Source organism: Saimiri boliviensis, chromosome 1, assembly GCF_048565385.1.
Source record: "Saimiri boliviensis isolate mSaiBol1 chromosome 1, mSaiBol1.pri, whole genome shotgun sequence".
In the NCBI taxonomy this organism is placed as follows: Eukaryota; Metazoa; Chordata; class Mammalia; order Primates; family Cebidae; genus Saimiri; species Saimiri boliviensis.
In genome coordinates, this window is record NC_133449.1 from 38,794,460 (window position 1) to 38,817,565 (window position 23,106).

The 23,106-nt window shown below is 41.5% G+C and overlaps 1 protein-coding gene across 3 annotated transcripts in view; it reads right to left on the reverse strand.

The window, feature by feature from the left end:
• CDKL4 (cyclin dependent kinase like 4) overlaps positions 1–23,106 on the reverse strand; it is a 92,145-nt gene that overhangs the window by 28,897 nt on the left and 40,142 nt on the right. For all 3 annotated transcript variants that reach the window (XM_039480323.2, XM_003926789.4, XM_074396153.1), the window contains exons 5-8: positions 20,154–20,244; positions 9,062–9,259; positions 5,751–5,833; positions 2,694–2,750 (exon numbers count right to left, since the gene is read on the reverse strand). In XM_039480323.2, the coding sequence (XP_039336257.2) occupies positions 2,694–2,750; positions 5,751–5,833; positions 9,062–9,259; positions 20,154–20,244 (429 nt within the window). The remainder of the gene's footprint in view (positions 1–2,693; positions 2,751–5,750; positions 5,834–9,061; positions 9,260–20,153; positions 20,245–23,106) is intronic.

The window sequence follows — 23,106 nt, forward strand, 5'->3', positions numbered from 1 at the left end:
CAGTTAGCAGTTAAAATTAAGTCCTTTTGGTTTTCCTTTCAAATATATCTTGAATTTATTAATGTTTACTTTTTTTCAGAGATGAGGTTTCACTGTCGCCCAGGCTGCAGTGCAGTGGCACAATCATGGCTCACTGCAGCCTTCAACTCCTGGGCTCAAAGCAATCCTCCTGCCTTAGCCTCCCAAGTAGCTGGGAATACAGGCAAGTGCCACCATGTCTGGATAATTTTTATTTATTTTTTATGTTTTATAGAGACAGGGTCTGACTTTTTTGTCCAGACTGATCTCAAACACCTGGGCTTGAGCGATTCTCCCGCCTTAGACTCCCAAAGTGCTAAGATTATAGGCATGAGCCACCATGCCCAGCCTCATTCATGTTTTTATATGAGCTTTCAAAACTAGTGAAATCTAGTCCATCACTAAATACCTATGAATTTTCATTTTAAAGAACATTTTTAGATTCTTAGAAGATGCTGCTAATGCTGAGCTCTCCATGGAGTCTGAGCTGGAACAGTGTACTGCTTGATTAATTCTGGAGCACTGAGATGAGCTGAGTAGAACTGAGGCTTCTGAGTCCTTGCTTGCCTGGATTAATAACTTTCTGTATATCAAGAAGCTGATGAATTATTAGAGGTGTTCTCTGTAGAACACCTAACCAGAAGATGTCTTGAAGATAGGAGATGAGAAATCAGAACTATAAAGTCCAAGTCAGGATTCTTTTTTTAAATCCAAACTTCAAATTTCACAGAAAATGCTCTAATAAAATTTCCAATAGTCTGTAGTCTTCTTCTTGATGGCCAGATTAAGCTGATACGGTGGCAGGATAATCATGACTATAGAAATAAATGAGTAATAAATAAAAAAGACTGTGCTCATGGTCTCATTTTAAACCTTATGAAGAGCACACAAAAGACCTGCCATAGATTGACCACTGCATGCCACCACTCTCCTTGGCTCTGCCATTGGCCAATACGCCATTCACCTGAGTAGGTTATGATTCCGTCCCATGCGATGAACACCAGTTATGGTAGCCAGTTACTTATTTGCTGTTAAAGATGTCTCAACTGCAAAGAATTAAAGTCTTCTTTCATCTAACATGGGGCAGGATTCCACAAGATAGGGTGTGGCTCATGAAACAGCACAGTCCTTGATGCACTTAGAGGATTCTTGAGTCTTAGGTTGATACTTATGGGTCTAAATAAAATAGTTGAGTAACAAACCTAGCTTCATCTAAAACCTTAGGCAGCCAACAAGGGCTCTTCATCTTTGGAGGTGAGGACAGGGAACTTGTCGTACATCTTGCAGTTTTCATACCCCAGAGTTGCTTTCCAGGGAACCACAGGTTCTGGCTTCCATCTGAGAATTGGTTGGGCTTGCAGCGCATAATGCCTCTCTCTTCTCTTGGAGGTTTTGCTAAATTGCTGGTGGGTTAGAACAACTTGTCAAGAACAAGGTCAGGGAATTGGACTTCTAGATAGGACCTGCTGAGTGCTGGGTGAAGGCAGGTTTGGGCAGTAAGATAGGGCAGATGGCAGCTGAGGTCTGGCGAAGCAATGGTATGGGGAGGCTGAGAGAACAGGGGTACTGGGTTCTGACTCTCAGGAGGACCCACGTTGAAGTCCCTGAGGACTCAGGGAAGCAATTCAGCACTCTGGTTAGCAAGATGACAGTGACAAGCACTTGCACAAAGGCTGGTCTACAAAGTTGACTATACGTCATCCAAATGGCCCCACCATCTAGATCAGATGAGTCTCAAACTGAGCAGTTTATCATAATCATGTAAGGGCATGTTTAAAGATACACATGCCAAGGTCCCACTCATGAAAATTCTCCTTCTGAATATGAGGCTAGATATTGGAATCCATATTTTTCAAAAGCTCCCCGGCCATTCTTATGAGTAGCTACATTTGGAAGATACTGCTGTAGACAGAACTTAATTGATTATTAAAGACAGATGCCCCTCCAGTATCCTCATACTCATTGTCCAATGGGCTTTCAATATGCCCAATAGATGGCAGGGTCACACACCTTCTGGTGCGGCCCCATTTGGTCAAGCATGAAAGACAGACTAGTCGCCGGGCATGGTGGCTCAAGCCTGTAATCCCAGCACTTTGGGAGGCCAAGGCGGGTGGATCACAAGGTCGAGAGATCGAGACCAACCTGGTCAACATGGTGAAACCCCGTCTCTACTAAAAATACAAAAAAAATTAGCTGGGCATGGTGGCGTGTGCCTGTAATCCCAGCTACTCAGGAGGCTGAGGCAGGAGAATTGCCTGAACCCAGGAGGCGGAGGTTGCGGTGAGCCGAGATCGTGCCATTGCACTCCAGCCTGGGTAACAAGAGCGAAACTCCGTCTCAAAAAAAAAAAAAAAAGACAGACTAGTCATAGGTAAATTTCTTCTGCTGTTTATTTGAATCTGTCCTTTTGACCATCTCTCCTGGGCCTAGTAGAGGAGTTAGGTCTGGTATCTGCATGGCTCTGATTTTGTCTCGTCTACTAATGTTAATGGATATGTTAGAACAATCACTGCTTAAACCACTGATATTCCTTTAACTGGAATGATTTCTTTATCATTTTTAATGACTACATCCTATGTTGACATCATTTAACCCACTGTCCACCCCTTTCCAAATTACCAGCTTCAGTCATTACAATTTGTAGGTAATAAGAGTTAGAATTGATTCTTAAGTACCTTCATGAAGTTCAGAGCCACAGTATGAACATCTGAAAACTTTTCCTCAAGAGTTTCCTAGAAAACAAAGTTAAAACATTCAATATTACATAACAACAAAGTTTTGTGTGTGTGTGTGTGTGTATTTAGAGGCAGGGTTTCCCTCTATCCCTTAGGGTGAAGTACAGTGGCATGATAATAGCTTATGCTAACCTTGAACACCTGGGCTCAAGAGATTTTCCACGTCAGCCTCCTGAGTAGCTAGGACTACAGGTGGGTGTCATCACACCCAGCTAATTTTTTAATTTTTTGTAGAGATGGGGTCTTGCTAAGTTACATGAGCTGGTCTCAAACTTCTGGGCCTCAAGTGATTCTCTTGCCTCAGTCTCCCAAAGTGCTGGGATTATAGGGGTGAACCACCTCACCTAACCAATATTTTGAGTATATTAGTAATGACAAAACTTTAAAGAAAGACTCTCTAGTAGGTTGAATAATTCATTTCAGATTTTTTTAAAAATCATGCTTTTATATAATTGTGAATTATAGTGTAAAGATCTGAAATACATAAAACTGAAGTTATTTTCTTAATTTCACAACGTCTTGCAGCTGATGCTGGGTAAATGTGGGTCCCGAACGCGCCCATCTGAAATCCTACAACAGTACTATAATATCTGTGCCTGATCTACTTCTAAGGATGTTTTTGAGTATTCATGAAAATACACTGGACTACATGCATAAGAGCACTACAGAAATCAAAAGAACAAAAAACACAACATTCAGAATGATGAGGAAAGAAAGGGATGGAGATGCTTGAAAGATAACGGTGGGAATCTACTTCTTTAACTGGGCAGCAGACACTTAAGTTTGTTGTAGTTTATTCTTTAACACATGTTACATAAATATTCCTTTGTAACATTTAACCTTGCAGTTCAACCTTGAACCTTGTATTACATTTGTTAAAGGTTTTAACAAATACAATAAAAAAGGAAACCAGCATATAAATCAAGATATTATATGAAGTAATTGATTTAAAATGAACAGGGTATCTAGAGATGGTTGGAACTATTTGGATTTCAAGTTATTTAGACAGTTCACACCTGTCATAGATCACGATCTGCCTTCTCAGACTTTTCCGCAGCACCACATGGCTCTGACTCCAGCACAGCTGGAGTGCAGACACGTGATTTTCCTGATAGTTTTTTTCTTGTATAGGCAGATTCTGGATGAAATGGAGCTTTAAAGAGCATAGCCTGAACTTAGGTTACACACACAGGAAGTCAGTGTCTACAGAGAGTAAGAGAGAGAGTCAAGTGGTCATTGATATGTTTTCAAATAAAGGCAAAAACCATTGCAAGAGTAGAGAGATGATCCCTGTGATTTGGTGTTTAATGAGTACAATGGGGATCATTTTGTTAAATAACCTTCCATGTGAAAATATATGTTGAGAAAAAAGCTTTTGATTGATTTTAGCTTTGTTTTACAAGCTGAAAAAAATTTAAATGCATTTTTTCTTAAAAAAAAAAAAAATAAGACTGGCCAGGTGCAGTGGCTCACACCTGTAATCCCAGCACTTTGAGAGGCCAAGGCAGGTAGATCATTTGAGGTCAGCAGTTCGAGACCAGCCTGGCCAACATGGTGAAACCCTGTCTCTACTAAAAATACAAAAAATAGCTGGGTGTGGTGGTACACACCTGTAATCCCGGCTGTGTGGGAGGCTGAGGCAGGTGAATTGCTTGAACCCAGGAGGCAGAGGTTACAGTGAGCTGAGATCATGCCACTGCACTCCAGCACTCCAACCTGGGCAACAGAGTGAGACTCTATCTGTTAAAAAAAAAATATCTAAAGCCTTTTAAATAAATGTCCACTCCTGCTCTAAAAATAAATAAATAAGTAAATTAAAAAAATAAATAAAATAAAGAAGACTACTATAAGTACTTTTTTTTTTTTTTTTTGAGAAGGAGTTTCGCTCTTGTTACCCAGGCTGGAGTGCAATGGCGCGATCTTAGCTCACTGCAACCTCCGCCTCCTGGGTTCAGGCAATTCTCCTGTCTCAGCCTCCTGAGTAGCTGGGATTACAGGCACGCACCACCATGCCCAGCTAACTTTTTGTATTTTTAATAGAGATGGGGTTTCACCATGTTGACCAGGATGGTCTCGATTTCTTGACCTCGTGATCCACCCGCCTTGGACTCCCAAAGTGCTGGGATTACAGGCTTCGGCCACCGCGCCCGGCTAAGTACTCTTTATGAGAATGTAATAATTTAAGTGAAAATTATCCTAAGGCTTTGACCAATGGATCAAAACTATGTAGTATCTGAAATACTAAATATACCTTCACTTTAAATTTAGCATTAATTTTTGAATAGATAAGACAATTAAACATTGAAAGCATTTTTCCTGGCTCATTGTAATGTAGTTTTTATATAGTTTCTTCAATATGTGTGATATAGTTTGGCTCTGTGTCCCCACCCAAATCTCATCTCAAATTACAATCCCCATGTGTCCAGGGAGGGAGTGATTGGATCATGAGGGGGGTTCCTCCATGCTGTTCTTGTGAGTGATTGTAAGGGAGTTCTCACAAGATCTGATGGTTTTAAAAGTGGCAGTTTTCCCTTGTGCCCTCACCTCTCTCTCCTGCTGCCTTGTGGAGAAGGTGCCTGCTTCCACTTCCTCCATGATTGTAAATTTCCTGAGGCCTCCCAAGCCATGCAGAACTGGGAGTCAATTAAACCTCTTTCCTTTATAAATTACCCAGTTTTAGGGAAGTTCTTTACAGCAGTATGAAAATAGACTAATCCACTGTGTCAGTATGTCACAAGGAAAACAAGCCAAAACAAATATTAAAAAAGAAACAGGCCGGGCATGGTGGCTCATATGAGTAATTCCAGCACTTGGGGAAGCTGAGGTGGGAGGACCACTTGAGCCTCAGAGGTTGAGGCTGCAGTGAGCCATGATCTTGACACTGCACTCCAGCCTTGGTGACAGAGTGAGACATCATCTCAAAATAAATAAGAAACAACTAACTTTGTAAGAAAGCTGCAACACAAGTAATAAAATATTCAAAATAGAGCAGTTTACCATGTCTTCTGGTTCAGGTATGCTGATGCCATGGAAAAACTGGTTACTTTTAAAGATTGATTGATGTCTTGGGATTAATTTTCCTGTAAAATGTAAACCACATAATTTATCATAAATTTGGCAAAGAATAACCAAGTGTTTAAATGGTTAATTCCTGAGGGCCAGGTGTGGTGGCTCAAGCGTGGTAATCCCAGTACTTTGGGAGGCCAAGGCGGGCAGATCACTTGATGTCAGGAGTTCAAGATGAGCCTTGTCAACGTGGCGAAACCCCATGTCTACTGAAAATACAAAAATTAGCCAGGAGAAGTGGTACGTGCCTAATCCCAGCTACTCAGGAGGCCGAGGCAGGAGAATTTCTTGAACCTGGGAGGCAGAGGTTGCTGTGAGCTGAGATCATGCCACTGCACTCCAGCCTGGGTGACAGAGCAAGACTCCATCTCAAAAAAAAAAAAAAAAAAAAAAAAAAGGGTGGGGGTAGGTTAATGCCTGAAGTGCGGGTGTGAAAGAAATATTGTGTCTGATTGTTCCCTCCAGATATGGGAGGAAGGGGATCCTGCAGATGCATGTCTTCTCAGGTAAGGCCAGTTCTCCCAAACCAGTCTCTTTGTCATATGTGGTTTGGTCACCATTCAGCCTCCATCAAAAGACAAGGTGAGATAATGGTACTATGGTCTTTGCACACATTATCTCATTTAATCTCATAAATTAGATTTTATGAGACTTTATCTCATAATCTCCCAACTATAGTTGTTATTTTATTTTATTTTATTTTTTTGAGATAGGGTATCTCTCTGTTGCCAAGGCTGGAGTGCAGTGGCACAATCATGGCTCATTTCAGCCTCGATCTCCCAGGCTCAAGTCATCCTTCCACCTCAGCCTCCCAAGTAGCTGGGGCTACAGGCATGTGCTACCACATCCAGCTAATTTTAAAAATTTTTTTGGAGGTATGGGGTCTGCCTATGTTGCCCAGGCTGGAGTCGTTGCTGTTTTAAATCCCCATTGTACCGATGACAAAAATGAGGCTCAGAGAAATTTAATAACTTGTCCAACATCACACAGTAACTGACAGACCCAGGATTTAAACTCAGGTCTGTAATGTAAATTTGCAGAATCTTTTTAGGGAATCAATCAGACAAAGTATGGCCTGTAGTGGTACTCTACCCCACATTTTTCTTTTTTTTTTTTTGAGACTGAGTTTCGCTCTTGTTACCCAGGCTGGAGTGCAATGGCGCGATTTCTGCTCACTGCAACTTCCGGCTCCCAGGTTCAAGCAATTCTCCTGCCTCAGCCTCCTGAGTAGCTGGGATTACAGGCACGCGCCACCAGGCCCGGCTAATTTTTGTATTTTAGTAGAGACGGAGTTTCACCATGTTGACCAGGATGGTCTCGATCTCCTGACCTTGTGATCCACCCGCCTCAGCCTCCCAAAGTGCTGGGATTACAAGCGTGAGCCACCGTGCCCGGCGTTACCCCACATTTTTCATACTGCAGAATTCTCCAGAATGTGTTGGAACTGAACAGGGAACTGTCCAGCAGCCATGCTGCCAGGAGAGCCTATGGGAGGTAATTAACAAATGCTTATCTTGTGTGTAGAGGCATCACTTTCTTTGCATCCATGCTGTTGGCATGAAGCTTTGGCTCACTTTTTGGGTTATGCTCACACATAACGAAAGCTCACAAAAGAAACCCTTTGAGTCCCATATTCCTATTCTGCACTTAACTGGCTATATGACGTCAGGCCAATCACAGAAGCTCCCTAAGCCTCTGTTTCCTCATTTATAACACAGGCACAATTAAAAATGTTGTAACTTCCTTAACAGGTTTTTCTTAAGACTGAAAAAGATGATGCATATGAAAGTAATTTGTAAATTATTATGTACTTTACAAAGAAGATGTGTTAACGTTATTCTAAACTCCAGCAGCCACTCCTAATCAGGAAGTAAAATCAGACTCTTAAGTTCTAGGGCAGAGGTCTGCCAAACTATGACCTGCCAAATCTGGCCTAATCCCTGTTTCTATACAGTTTGTAATCTCAGAATTGGTTTTACATTTTTATGCAGATTTTTTTTTTTTTTGAGACAGAGTTTCACTCCTGTTGCCCAGGCTGGAGTGCAGTGGTGTGATCTCAGCTCTCTGCAACCTCTGCCTCCCGGGTTCAAGCGATTCTCCTGCCTTAGACTCCTGAGCTGCTGGGATTACTGGCATGAGTCACTATGTCTGGCTAATTTTTTGTATTTTTAGTAGAGATGGGGTTTCTCCGTGTTGGTCAGGCTGGTCTCGAACTCCCGATCTCAGGTAATCCACCTGCCTTGGCCTCCCAAAGTGCTAGGATTACAGGCGTAAGCTACCATGCCCAGCCTAAGCAGATTTTTTTTTTTTTTTTTTTTTTTGAGACGGAGTTTCGCTCTTGTTACCCAGGCTGGAGTGCAATGGCGCGATCTCGGCTCACTGCAACCTCTGCCTTCTGGGTTCAGGCAATTCTCCTGCCTCAGCCTCCTGAGTAGCTGGGATTACAGGCAAGCACCACTATGCCCAGCTAATTTTTTGTATTTTTAGTAGAGACGGGGTTTCACCACGTTGACCAGGATGGTCTCGATCTTTTGACCTTGTGATCCACCCGCCTCGGCCTCCCAAAGTGCTGGGATTACAGGCTTGAGCCACCGCGCCCGGCCTCTAAGCAAATTTTTAAAAGTCAAAAAAGATTTTCTGATATTTTGTTGCATATGAAAACAATAAGAAATTAAAGTTTCAGTGTCCATAAATAAAGTTCTGTTGGAACACAGCCATGCTCATTTGTGGACATGCTGTGTATGGCTGCTTTTGCACTACAGTAGCAGAGTTGGGGAAGTGCAACAGAGACTGTTCAGCCTGCATAACCTGAAATATTTACCATCTGGCTTTTTATAGAAACAATTTGCTGATTCCTGCTCTGGAGTAAAGTGGGGAAACCTCTTTCACAGTGGACAGAAATTGCATTTGATCAAATATCTTAGATTGAGCTCTAGGCAGCTGACTCATATCCTTATCCCTATCTTAGTCTGATACGTAAAGTAAATGTATAGTTTATTCCATGGCTAATTGACTTTTCTTGGAAGGGCATTTGAGAACTCCCTGAGATGAGTTATGGTTCTAGATATTTAGAAAAGCATTGGGCTTTGGCTAAAACCCAGACCACAGAACAATCATCCTGAGTGGCACTTTGGAGAAGCAATACAACTCTTGTTTTTGTTTGTTTGTTTGTTTTAAATTACAATAACATATGAATGCTATAACAATTCAGCAACTCTGTTGCCATAAAATGCAATTCATACCTAGTGTTCTGATTATCAGATAAAGTTGGTCCACATCTGATTTTCCAGGCCACAGTGGCTGACCTGTCAGGAGCTCTGCAAAAACGCAACCAGTAGCCCATATATCGACTGAAGAACCATACTGAGTATCTCCCACAAGAAGTTCAGGAGCTCGGTACCATCTTGTAGCTACATAATCGGTGTAGGCATCTCCTGGAACTGCAAATGCATCAATCAGATCAGGTGAGCCAATTCTCCCAACATGTGAACGAACTACTCCCAAGAACACATCAGGCATTCAGGAGAGCTTCAATAACCATCAAAGGCCATGATACTCTTAACAGTTAATGCATGAGGCACTAATTGAGGAAACAGTTAGTGTGCATTGAGATAGTAAATTTGGCATTCAAGAGCACTTTAGGTAAACAACTATTTTTTTTTTATTTTTGAGACAGAGTCTTGCTCCATCACCAGCTGCCAGGCTGGAGTGCAGTGGTACAATCTTGGCTCACTGCAACCTCCACCTCCTGGGTTCAAGCAATTCTCCTGCCTCAGCCTCCCGAGTAGCTGGGACTACAGGCACATGCCACCATGTCCAGCTAATTTTTTTTGCATTTTTAGTAGAGATGGGATTTCACCATGTTGGCCAGGATGGTCTCGATCTCTTGACCTCGTGATCCGCCCTCCTCAGCCTCCCAAAGTGCTGGGATTACAGGCGTGAGCTACCGCGCCTAGCCAGTAAACAGCTATTATTACTCCAAACTGGTGCAGTGGGTGGTGTGGTAGGGATCAGGGAATGAGACTTTCTGGAGTGTAACTTTAAGTCTAAACCATATTGTTGCTTTCCACTTTATTATCAGCATGGTGGTTGTTGTGTGTTGAATTGTGTCCCCCTAGATAGGTTGAAGTCCTAATTCTTGGTACCTGTGAATGTGGTCTTATTTGTAAATAGGATTTTTGCAGATGTAATTAATTAGTTAAGATGAGGCCATACTAGATTAGGGTAGACTCCAAATCCAGTGATTGGACCCTTACAGGGACACAGAGACACCCACAGAGAATGCCATGTGATGCTGGAGGCAGAGATTGGAATGATGCGCTGCCAGCACAAGAATGCCAAGTTTTCCCACATCCACCAGAAACTGGGATAGAGGCCGGGCATGGTGGCTCATGCCTGTAATCCCAGCACTTTGGGAGGCCGAGGTGGGCAGATCACTTGAGGTCAGGAGTTCAAGACCAGCCTGGGCAACATGGCAGAACCCTGCCTCTACTAAAAATACAAAAATTAGCCAGGCATGGTGGTGCCAGCTTGTAATCCCAGCTATTGGAAGGCTGAGGCAGGAGAATCACTTGAACCCTTAGAAGTTGCAGTGAGCCGTGATAGTGTCACTGCACTCTAGCCAGGGCAACAGAGACTCTGACTCACATACACACACACAAAGAAGCTGGGAGAGAGTCATGGAAGTCAAGTCCTAGAGCCTTCAGAGGAAATGTGGCCCTGCTGAAACCTCGATGGCAGACGTCTGGCCTCCAGAACTGGGAAAGAATAGATTTCTGTTGTTTTCAGCCACTCAAATTGTGGTAATGTATCATGGCAGCCCCGGGAAACGAATGCAGCACTAGACGATTGCGTAAATTAATTTTTCTATCCAAGTGTGTTATTTAGAACCCATTGTGACAAAGACCTCAATTTGACAGCTTGTACTACGGATGGGTCACGTGTGGTATGGGATAGGTAGATGACAGAGAGTTGGGCGCACCTTCACTGCCCAGCCCTGCCCTATGCCACAGGTGTGCACTGCCTGGACCCAAGGCACCTGCCTCCAAGTGGGTGGAAGCTAATCCCAGAATCATCACCTGACTCTGAAAGATCAGAAGCACTACAAATGCATTACAGAGAAGGAACAATTGGAAAGCAGCCCGGCTTGCAGAGATGAGGTAATGAGCAATTCTCCTTGGTAAATGCATCGGGTAGCCCCAAAGACTGCCACAAAAGGCAGCTTAGAAAATAGTGGCTGGAGCTCCAGTCAAAGAACAGTCCTCATAGGAGTGGGAAGAGGAAATCATCTTTACTTGCTCATTGCGTTTTTATAAAATTATATAAACTTTTAAATGATAAAAATCAATAAATGCCATGTAGGAAATTTGGAAAATGGAGAATAAGAAAGAAAATAACAACTACTAACAATTTTCACTATTCACAGGCTAAGTCAGCTGTTTTGCTTGTTTAAAACATTTTTCTACTTAAAAGTCATATATGCTCACTGCAGAGAATGTGAAAAAATATATAATAAACAGAAGGTAAATAAACCAAAGTTTTACCACCAAAAGGTACCTTGTGTTAATCTTCTGCTATATTTTGTTTGAGTCTTTTTCTTACTTTCAGCATAGTTTGGAGTACCATTTTTTGAAGGCAGGGTTATTCTGTTCGCCAGGCTAAAATGCAGTGGCACGATCATAACTCACTGTAGCTTTGAACTCCTGGGTTCATGCGATCCTCCTGCCTCAGTCTCCTGAGTAGCTGGGACTATAGGGGCATGCAGCCATGCCTGGCTAATTAAAAAAAAATTTTTTTTTTTTGGTACAGATGGAGGTCTCACTATGTTGCTCAGGCTGGTACATGTACTTTTGATCATACTTAAAATTTTGTGTCCTGATTTTTTCATTTAATTCTATGCATTTATTATGTTATTATAAACTCTTCCTAAACTTGAGTTTAACGGCTGTGTAGCTTACCAAGTGCATATGCCAGGATTTACTTTACCTTCCCCAAATTTTCCAATATTTTGTCACTATAAATAACACCAGATTATTTTTCAATAATCCCTGCACAAAGCTTTTTCTGTATTTAGAATTATCTCAAGGCCAGGCACAGTAGCTCATGTCTATAATCTCAGCACTTTGGGAAGCCAAGGCAGGCAGATTGAGTGAGCTCAGGAGTTTGAGACCAGCCTGGGCAACACGGTAAAATCTTGTCTCTACAAAAAGTGAAAAAAATCAGCCAGGCATGGTAGCATGTTCCTATGGTCCCAGCTACATGGGAGGCTGAGGCAGGAGGATAGCTTGAGCCCAGGAGAGTATGCTGCAGTGAGCTATGATCATACCACTGTCCTCCAGCCTAGGCTACAGAGTGAGACTCCATCTCTTGAAACAAACAAACAAACAAACAAACAAACAAACAAACAAAAGAAGCTGAGCTTGGTGGCTCACACTTGTAATCCCAGCACTTTGAGAGGCTGAAGGGGGTGGATCACTTAATTCCAGGTATTCCAGACCAGCCTGGGCAACATGGTAAATGAAACCTCATCTCTCTAAAAATTATTATTCCTTTAGAATGATTTTCTATGAGTAGAATTACTAGATTGAGAGGTATAAACATCATTTATAAAATTATTAAAGAAATTCATGTTCTTTGTAGAAAACTTGGAAAATACAAAAAAAGCATAAAGAAGAAAATAAAATATGACCTACCACTCAGACAGAAATCAAGTCAAGCTTTTGGAATAGAATTGGGACCAGTCTACATGCAGCTACATGTTCTTTTTTACTTAGCCCCATGTTGTAAGCTGAAACATTTCTCATGTCATTAAAGTCCTTTAAAAATATATTTTTACAGTATTACGTCAGATAAATTCTTTAGCCATTTCCTTATTTCTGAATGACTGTGTTCCTCTGAATTTTTTCTCAGTAATAAATGCCTCTACAATAAACATTATGTTGTATTATTTGCGGGGGGGGGGGGGGGTGGTAGTATCTTGGCTTATGAGAGATTCCTAAAAGTGGAATTAAAGATGCAAAGGGTACTTAATGCTTTCTCAAAGATTTGTTCAAAACTGTGTTCCCGCTAAAAACAACCTTGTGAGCTCTGAGTAGTTATTACTTGAAAAATCTGGCCCAGCATGGTGGCTCATGCCTGTAATCCCAGCACTTTGGGAGGCTGAGATGCGAGGATCACTTGAGGCCAGAAGTTCAAGATGAGCCTGGGCCCCATGGTGAAACCCTGTCTCTACCAAAACTACAAAATTTAGCCTCGTGTGGTGGTGCATTTCTGTAGTCCCAGCTACTTGGGAGGCTGAGGTGGGAGGATTGCTTGAGCCCTGGAGGTGGAGGTGCAACGAGGTAAGATTGCACCACTGCACTCCAGCCTGGGTGACAGAGCAAGACTCTGTCTCAAAAAAAGGAAAATACTCTGCCAGATTCATTGGTGAAGAGTAGTATTTTAAGGTGCATTTATTTGATATCAGTGAAGAGAAAGATTATTTCATGTTTTTAGCCTTTTCTTTCATTTGTGAACTGTCAATATCTTGCTAATTTTTCTACTCAGTGCTTTTGTGTTTTTTTTAAAAACCAATTTATATAGGCTCTTATCTATCAACCTATTACCAATTTTGAAATATTGTCTCCTTTGGTTATTTACTTTAAAATTTTTAGGCCGGGCGCGGTGGCTCAAGCCTGTAATCCCAGCACTTTGGGAGGCTGAGGCGGGTGGATCACGAGGTCGAAAGATCGAGACCATCCTGGTCAACATGGTGAAACCCCGTCTCTACTAAAAATACAAAAAAAATAGCTGGGCATGGTGGCGCGTGCCTGTAATCCCAGCTACTCAGGAGGCTGAGGCAGGAGAATTGCCTGAACCCAGGAGGCGGAGGTTGCGGTGAGCCGAGATCGCGCCATTGCACTCCAGCCTGGGTAACAAGAGCGAAACTCCGTCTCAAAAAATAAATAAATAAATAAATAAATAAAAATTTTATCTTTCTGTATATATCTATACATCTATATATAGGAGGAGCTTAAATTTGTTTTGTGGTAAAATATACATTTTATAAAATTTACCATTTAACCATTTAAAATTGTACAATTCAGTGGCATAAAGTACATTCAGTGTTGTGTGACCATCACCACCAGGTACCTCCAGAATTTCTTCCATCAGCCCAGCCGGAAACTCTTCATCCTTTAAACAAGAACTTTCCATTCTCCCTTCCCCCAGCCCTATTCTTTTTTCCGTCTCCATGAATTTGACTATTTTAGGTAGATCATGTAAATAGAATCATATGATATTTGTCCTTTTCTGTATGTCTGATTTCACTTAGCTTAATGTTTTCAAGGTGTATCCATGTCGTAGCAGATACCAGAATTTCATTTCTTTTTAACATTGAGTAAGATTTCATTATATGTATGTACCACATTTGGTTTATCTACTCATCCTTGATGGACGTTAGGGTTGTTTCCACCTTTTGTCATTGTGAATAATCCTACTATAAGCATTGGCATGCAAATACCTTCAAGTCCCTCCTGTCAATTCTTTTGGGCGTGTACCTAGAAGTGGAATTGCTGGATCATACAGTGATTCTATGTTTAATTTTTTGAAGAACTGCCATACTGCTTTCCACAGCAGCTGCATCATTTTACATTCCCACTGGCAATGCCTGAGGGCTCCAATTTCTTCATATCCTTACCAACACTTGTTATTTTGTTCTGTGTGTTTTTTTTAAATAATAGTCATCCTAATGGGTGTGAAGTGGTAGCTCATTGTGGTTTTGATTTGCATTTCCCTAATAATGATTACCTTAAGCATCTTTTCATGTGCTTATTGGCTATTTGTGTATCTTTTTTGTTTTTATTTTTATTTTTTATTTTATGTTATTTATTTATTTTTTTGAGACAGAGTCTCACTCTGTCGCCAGGCGCCAGGCTGCAGTGCAGTGGCACAATCTCGGCTCACTGCAACCTCCGCCTCCTGGGTTCAAGCAATTCTTCCGCCTCAGCCTCCTGAGTAGCTGGGACTACAGGCGCACGCCACCACGCCCAGCTAATTTTTTTTATTTTTAGTAGAGACGGGGTTTCACCATGTTGGCCAGGATGGTCTTGATTTCTTGACCTCGTGATCCGCCCACCTCAACCTCCCAAAGTGCTGGGATTACAGGCTTGAGCCACCATGCCCGGCCTTTTTTTTTTGTTTTTTAATTCTGAATTTTTTTTGAGACAGGGTCTCACTCTGTTACCCGGGCTGGAGTGTAGTGGTGCGATCTTGGCTCACTCATTGCAACCTCCACCTCCTGAGTTCAAGTGATTCTCATGCTTCAGACCCTTGAATAGCTGCGATTACAGATATGAGCCACTGCACCCAGCCTTGTATATCTTCTTTAAAGAAATATTTACCAGGAAAGCCAAGAGAATCCACAGACCCTTTGAAGAAGGTGGATTACTGCTGCAGGCTCTGTGGGACAGTCAAGGATCTCCCAAGACAAAGGTTATATTCTCCTGGGAGCTCTATGGCCCCACCCACTGCCTGATCCACCCTATACTACTTCAGCTGATGTTCTCTTGAGAGCACCACCTCCTGGCTGGAGGTCAATCAACATAAAACCATGCACGTAACAAAAATACAACTAAGGACTCTCACGGAGTCCACTTCACTCCCCTGCTACCTCTACCAGAGCAGGTGCTGGTATCCATGGCTGAAAGACCTGACAATGGATCACATCACAGAACTTTTTGCAGATACTTCCTAGTACCAGCCTAGAGCCTGGTAGCTTCTCTGGGTGGCTAGATTCAGAAGAAAGATAAAGTCCAACCAAAATAAGCAAAACAAAACAAAAAAAATGATACAGGATTCAAGTGGAAAAATCTCCAGTGAAATAGCATAAATTAAAAAAAAAATCACAACTTCTGGAAATCAAGGACACACTTAGAGAAATGCAAAATGCACTGGAAAGTCTCATTAATAGAACTGTACAAGTACAAGAAAGAACTTCAGAGCTTGAAGACAGGCTTTCAAATTAACCCAATCTGACAAAGACAAAGAAAAAAAAGAATTAACAAAAATGAACAAAGGCTCCAAGAAGTTTAAGATTATGGCTGGGCGTGGTGGCTCAAGCTTGTAATCCCAGCACTTTGGGAGGCCAAGGCGGGTGGATCACGAGGTTGAGAGATCGAGACCATCCTGGTCAACGTGGTGAAACCCCGTCTATACTAAAAATACAAAAAATTAGCTGGGCATGGTGGCGCGTGCCTGTAATCCCAGTTACTCAGGAGGCTGAGGCAGGAGAATTGCCTGAACCCAGGAGGCGGAGGTTGCGGTGAGCCGAGATTGCGCCATTGCACTGCAGCCTGGGTAACAAGAGCGAAACTCCGTCTCAAAAAAAAAAAAAAAAAAAAAATTAAGATTATGTTTAATGACCAAACCTACGAATAATTGGTGTTCCCAAGGAAAAAAAGAAACCTAAAAGTTTGGAAAAGATATTTGAGGGAATAAATGAGGAAAACTTCCCTGGCCTCACTAGAGCTCTAGATATCCAAATACAAGAAGCTCAAAAGACACTTGGGAAATTCATCACAAAAAGATCATCACCTAGGCAACAAGCATCAGGTTATCTAAAGTCAAGACAAAGGAAAGAATATTAAGAGCTATGAGACAAAAGCATCAGGTACTATAAAGGAAAATCCACCAGATTAACAGCAGATTTCTCAGTAGAAACCCTACAAGCCAGAAGGGACTCAGGTCCTATCTTCAGCCTCCTTAAGCAAAACAATGATCAGCAAAACTAAGCTTCATAAATGAAGAAAAGATACAGTCTTTTTCAGACAATCAAATGCTGAGAGAATTCACCACTACCAAGACAGCACTACAGAAACTGCTAAAAGGAGCTCTATATCTTGAAACAAATATTTGAAGTACACCGAAATAGAATCTCCTTAAAGCATTAATCTCACAGGACCTATAAAACAACAACACAATGAAAAAAAACTCAGGGTATTCATCAGCACATGGAACATTCACCATGACAGACCCTATAATAAGCCATAAAACAAAAAAAAAAAATAAGAAAATTGAAATTATAGCAAGAACTCTCTCAGACCACAATGGAATAGAATTGAAAATCAACTCCAAAAGGAATCCTCAAACCCATGCAAATACATGGAAATTAAATAATCTGCTCCTAAATGATTGTTGGGTCAACAGTGAAATCAAGATGGAAATTTAAAAATTCTTTGAACTGAATAATAATAGTGACACAACCTATCAAAACCTCTGGGATACAACAAAGGCAATGCTAAGAGGAAAGCTCATTGCATTAAATGCCTACATCAAAAAATCTGAAAGAGCACAAATGGACAATCTAAGGTCACACCTCAAGGAGCTAGAGAAATGAGAACAAACCAAACCCAAACCCAGCAGAAGAAAACCGAGATCAGAGCAGAAGTAAATGAAACTGAAACAAACAAAAAACACAAAAGATAAATGATACAAAAATCCCATTCTTTGAAAAGATAAATGAAATTGATAGGCCATTAGCAAGATTAACCAAGAAAAGAAGAGAGAAGATCCAAATAAGCTCAATTAGAAACAAACCAGGAGATATTACAACTGAAACCACCGACATACAAAAGGTCACTCAGGCTTCTATGAACACCTTTATGTGCATAAACTAGAAAACCTAGAGGACATAGAAAAATTCCTGGAAATATACAACCCTCCTAGATTAAACCAGGAAGAAATAGAACCTCTGAACAGACCAATAACAAGCAGTAAGATTGAAATGATAATTAAAAAGTTACCAGTGAAAAAAGTTCAAGACCAGAGAGATTCACATCTAAATTTTATCAGACATTCAAAGAAAAATTGGTACCAATAATATTGACACTATTTCAAAAGACAGAGAAAGAGGGAATCCTCCCTAAATCATTCTATGAAGCCAGTATCACCCTAATACCAAAACCAGGAAAGGACGTAACAAAAAAAGAACAAAACTACAGAACAATATCCCTGATGAACATAGATGCAAAAATCCTCAACAAAATACTAGCTAACCAAATCCAACAGCATATCCAAAAGATAATCCACCATGATCAAATGGGTTTCATACCAGGGATGCAGGGATGGTTTAACATCTGCAAGTCAATAAATGTGATATACTACATAAATAGAATTTTTTAAAAAATCACAAGGTCATCTCAGTAGATGCAGAAAAGGCATTTGACAAAATTCAGCATCGCTTTGTGATTAAAACCCTCAGGAAAAATCAAAGAAGGAGCATACCTTAAGGTAATAAAAGCCATCTATGACAAACTCACAGTCAACATGATACTGAATGGGGAAGAGTTGAAGGCATTTCCTCCGAGAACTGCAAGAAGACAAGGATGCCTACTTTCACCACTACTATTCAACATAGTATTGGAAGTCCTAGCCAGAGCAATTAGACAACAGAAAGAAATAAATGGCATCCAAACTGGTAAAGATGAAGTCAAACATTTGCTGTTTGCTGATGATGTGATCGTATGCCTAGAAGACCCTAAAGACTCATTCAAAAAGCTCCTGGAACTGGTAAATAAATAAATTCAGCAAAATTTCAGGATAACAAAATTAATGTACACAAATAAGTGGCCCTGCTATACACCAATAGCAACTAAGCTGAGAATAATGGATTTCCAGGAAAAATCCCCAAATCTGTGACACCGCATCTATACCATACATTGGATGTTTATTTATTTATTTTTTTGAGACAGAGTTTCGCTCTTGTTACCCAGGCTGGAGTGCAATGGCGCGATCTCGGCTCACCGCAACCTCTGCCTCCCGGGTTCAGGCAATTCTCCTGCCTCAGCCTCTGAGTAGCTGGGATTACAGGCACGTGCCACCATGCCCAGCTAATTTTTTGTATTTTTAGTAGAGACGGGGTTTCACCATGTTGACCAGGATGGTCTCGATCTCTTGACCTCGTGATCCACCCGCCTCAGCCTCCCAAAGTGCTGGAATTATAGGCGTGAGCCACCGCGCCTGGCCATTTTTTTTTTTTTTTTTTTTTGAGATGGAGTCTCACTTTGTCACCAGGCTGGAGTGCAGTGGCATGATCTCATTTCACTGCAATTTCCACCTCCCGGTTCAAGTCAGTCTCCTGCCTCAGCCTCCCCAGTAGCTGGGACTACAAGCACGTGCCACCACACCTGGCTAATTTTTTGTAGAGATAGGGTTTTAGTAGAGATAGGGTTTAGTGGAGATAGGGTTTCACCGTGTTAGCCAGGATGGTCTCGATCTCCTGACCTTGTGATCCGCCCGCCTTCGCCTCCAAAAATGCTGGGATTACAGGCGTGAGCCACCGCATCCAGCCTGGATGACTATTATTCACTTAATTTCCTAAATTGAGGGTCACATATATTTCAGTATTTTTAAATGTATTTCCTATACAGCTGTGATCATACTGTGTCCATATGTTTTCACTCTCCTTTTTCCCTTACTGTGTCTTAAACATTTGCTGATGTCACTGAAACTGCAATCATTCCTGCTAATGACAGCCTAGCATTTCATGGCACTGATGCACCTTGGTACTATGTGCAGCGTTCACAGCTGGAGAGTCTTCCAGTGTTTGTCTATTTCTCTTTTCAGCCCCATGGCACAGGATCCTAATATCACTAGGATCCTATTATCTTATACCACAAAGCACAGCAACCTCAGAGAGCCTTGATCAGTTTTTGGTTTTGCTCAGCCCTTCCAAATGTATTGCCAAGTCACTCGTGTTTGGGCCCCATCAGAATACCGATTATGTCCACACCCAGACTGCAAGGTGTATGTTGCTAATACATATATTTGCCTGCTGTAAAGTTCTAGACTGAGGAAGAAACAAGTATTTATCCCCCTTTCCCTTCAGTTCCTCCTTGCCTGGAATGATTTCCTTTTTCTTAGCACTGTCTCTGAATCCTGTCTCTTTAATTTTCAGTTTACTCTTTCTGGTCTCACCAGTTCCATGAAGTTTTTTCAACCACTCTCGCCCACATTAATATCTCCCTCCAGGGAACCATCTGCACCTTCACTTTAGTACTTTATTGCTAATCATCTTGTATTATTCTATTTCTTTTACTGTAGATTATAAGTGCATGAAGAGCAGAAATGCTCTTAGAGTTCTTTTCCTCTCCTATGGGGCAAAGCACAGAAAGGTGACATACAATAAATCAGCCAAATGGAGCAGAGTTGAAGTGCAAATAGGCTAAAGTGAGATTTTCCTTTTTGAATAACAACAATACAACATTTGGAGTACATTCAATATCCAAAGCAAGAATTTAAACCATGTTATGTTGTTATCATCTGAATTAAATATTAGTAAAAAATGTTGCTACTTACTCAGAATTCGTGCAAACCCAAAGTCACAAATCTTGATTATTCCTTGCTTGGTTATTAGAATATTTTCAGGTTTTACATCTCTGTGAATACACTGTAAAATCATTATTTGATTATTTTCCTGAACCATCAAAATGACAAAGAATAAACATTAACTACTAAACAACAGATACACAACTTTTGAGATAAAAACAAATACAGGCTTCCTTAATTTTTCTAAAAGAACTTAAATTGGCAAATTTTCACTTGTAAATCTTGTCATACCAAAGTTTAAAAAATTATTAAAATATTGTTTTATTATTGAAACAATTAGAATTATAAATTGCATAAGAAAACTGTGTCTTTTTTTTTTTTTTTAAAGAAAGAAGTATCAGGCTGGGTGTGGTGGCTCATGTCTATAATCTCAGCACTTTAAGAGGCCCAGGTGGGAGGATAACTTGAGGCCAGGAGTTTGAAACCAGTCTGGGCAACGCAGTGAGACCCTCTCCCTACAAAAAAAGTTTAAAAATTAGCCAGGCATGGGGGCATGTGCTTTTGGTCCTAGCTAATCAGGAGGCTGAGGCAGAAGGATCACTTGCACCTGGAAGGTTGAGGCTGCAGTGAGCTATGATCACACTGCACTGCAGCCTGAGCAATTGAGCTAGACCCTGTATCAGGCGTCCCCAAACTTTTTACACAGGGGGCCAGTTCACTGTCCCTCAGACCGTTGGAGGGCCGCCACATACTGTGCTCTGCTCACCGACCACCAATGAAAGAGGTGCCCCTTCCTGAAGTGCGGCAGGGGGCCGCATGCGGCCCGCGGGCTGTAGTTTGGGGACGCCTGACCTATATATTAAAAAAAACTCAAGAAGAGAGTATCATACAATTATTTCTTTCACATTTTGCTGGGCCCTATTTATCCTGTAAGAGGTAAAACCCTAAATGAGATTAGACTCAGAGCACCTCTAATAACTGCTGTCACTCAAGAGTCACAATTCAGGTTGAAAAACTATTGCAGGTTTGAGAAATTAGAAAAACGTTTAAATGATAACAAAAAGCAAAATTCACTTCTAGTTAGAATGCCCATATTATTTATCATTCAAATCAGGACACTTCCAAGTGTGAAAGAGGGGCCTATTAAAAATCACAGGACAACAGGCATAAGCCAGGACTGCCCTGGGCCAGCTGGGGCACAGTCTCCTACTTAGCAGAGATTCCGAGGCATTCCGCCTCAGGGAGGATGGGGATCACTTCCACCTCCTCACCAAGGAGCTAGCCTGGAACAATCAACACTTCTGAGTCAGAATCCCTACTGAGGAAGTGGGACCCCACTATGAGGCACTCTGACCTCAAAGACGCTTTGTTTTTTGTTTTGTTTTTCGAGGCAGGGTCTCACTGTGCCACCCAGGCTGGAGTGCAATGGTGCGATCTCTGGCTCACTGCAGCCTCCGCCTCCTGGGTTCAAGTGAGTCTCCTGCCTCAGCCTCCCGAGTAGCTGAGACTACAGGTGTGTCCCAAGTAGCTAGGATTACAGGCGCTCATCACCATGCCGGCTAATTTTGTATTTTTAGAAGAGATAGGTTTCGCCATGTTGGCCAGGCTGGTCTCGAACTACTGTGCTCAAGTTTTGAGATTACAGGCGTGAGCCACTGCACCTGGCCCCTGCTATTCTTTCATATGCAGCAGCCTGACAATTTGTGGCCTCATCATAACGACCCTGAATGAAGTAGAGACTCCTGGCTGGACAGGAGCCGCCAGGCTAGGGCCTGGGTGAGGGCAGGCTGAGCATGGGCATTCCAGAAATGGGTTTCCATGTTGCAGCCTACTCTTCAGAACTTTCCAGTTTATCTGCATTCCCCAAAAAAGAAAATGGATGAAAATAATATCGATCTCCACAACTGGGCCCTCACAGGGAACTCTGTACTTTTCAAAGCACTTTCAATTCAAAGCATGGATTATTTCATCCTTGCAACAATCCTGTGATTGCAAGTGGTCCCTGACAGAGTCCACGAATTAAGTGTCGCAATAATCAACTACTGCCTCCTTCTCTGCTATGCCATCAGGACCTTTAAGTATTTCTGTCAAATTGACAATACTGAAACGATTTTCTTTGCTTCTCTAATAGCTATCTAGAAAGAGAAAAAGCTGAGCCCTAAATTCATTTTAGGTTCCAGAAATGACACTGGTAACAGGAGCTCGTTCTTGCTTAGTCTCAATTACCGTCAACTGCTTTGCAATTTGTATGAAGAGCAGTTTGAAGAAACTTTTTTAGGTCTCTTAAAAGTACTAAGGCCATAGATGCTAATTAAAAAAAAATATATAGGCTCGGCATGGTGGCTGATGACTGTAATCCCACAATTTGGAAGGCCAAAGTGGGAAGATTGCTTGAGCTCAGGAGTTCGAGACTAGCCTGAGTCCATTAGTGAAACTCCATCTCTACAAAAAATGCAAAAAGCAGCCAGTTGTAGTGGCATGTACCTTTAGTACCAGCTACCCAGGAGGCTGAGATGGGAGGATGACTTATCCCCAGGAGGTAGAGGTTGCAGTGATCCAAGATGGCACTACTGCACTCTAGCCTGGGTGACAGAGTGAGACCCTGTCTCAAAAAAAAAATTGTTGGAATACAAATGAACATAGTTTTGATATCCTTTTAAGCAACACACTTATGAAACAGACTAACACTCTGTGTCAGTAACACAGTTGGTGATTACATTAGAACAGGTTATGTTCCTTAAATGAGTTTGCATCAAATTCTAGTATTTTCTAGACTATGTGTAGCATTACCAAGTAAATGGATTTACATCGATATCTGTCCATTGGCCTATACATCTGTTTTCTGGATCTAATCCATGTGAAATTTATAGCACTTATTTTTCGACCAAATATACAAAGGGAAATGAAGTGTTGACATATCCCAAAGAAACAGGAAAATGTATTGGTATAGGAGCAGGTAAGAGAAGTTACTGATAAAGAGTGA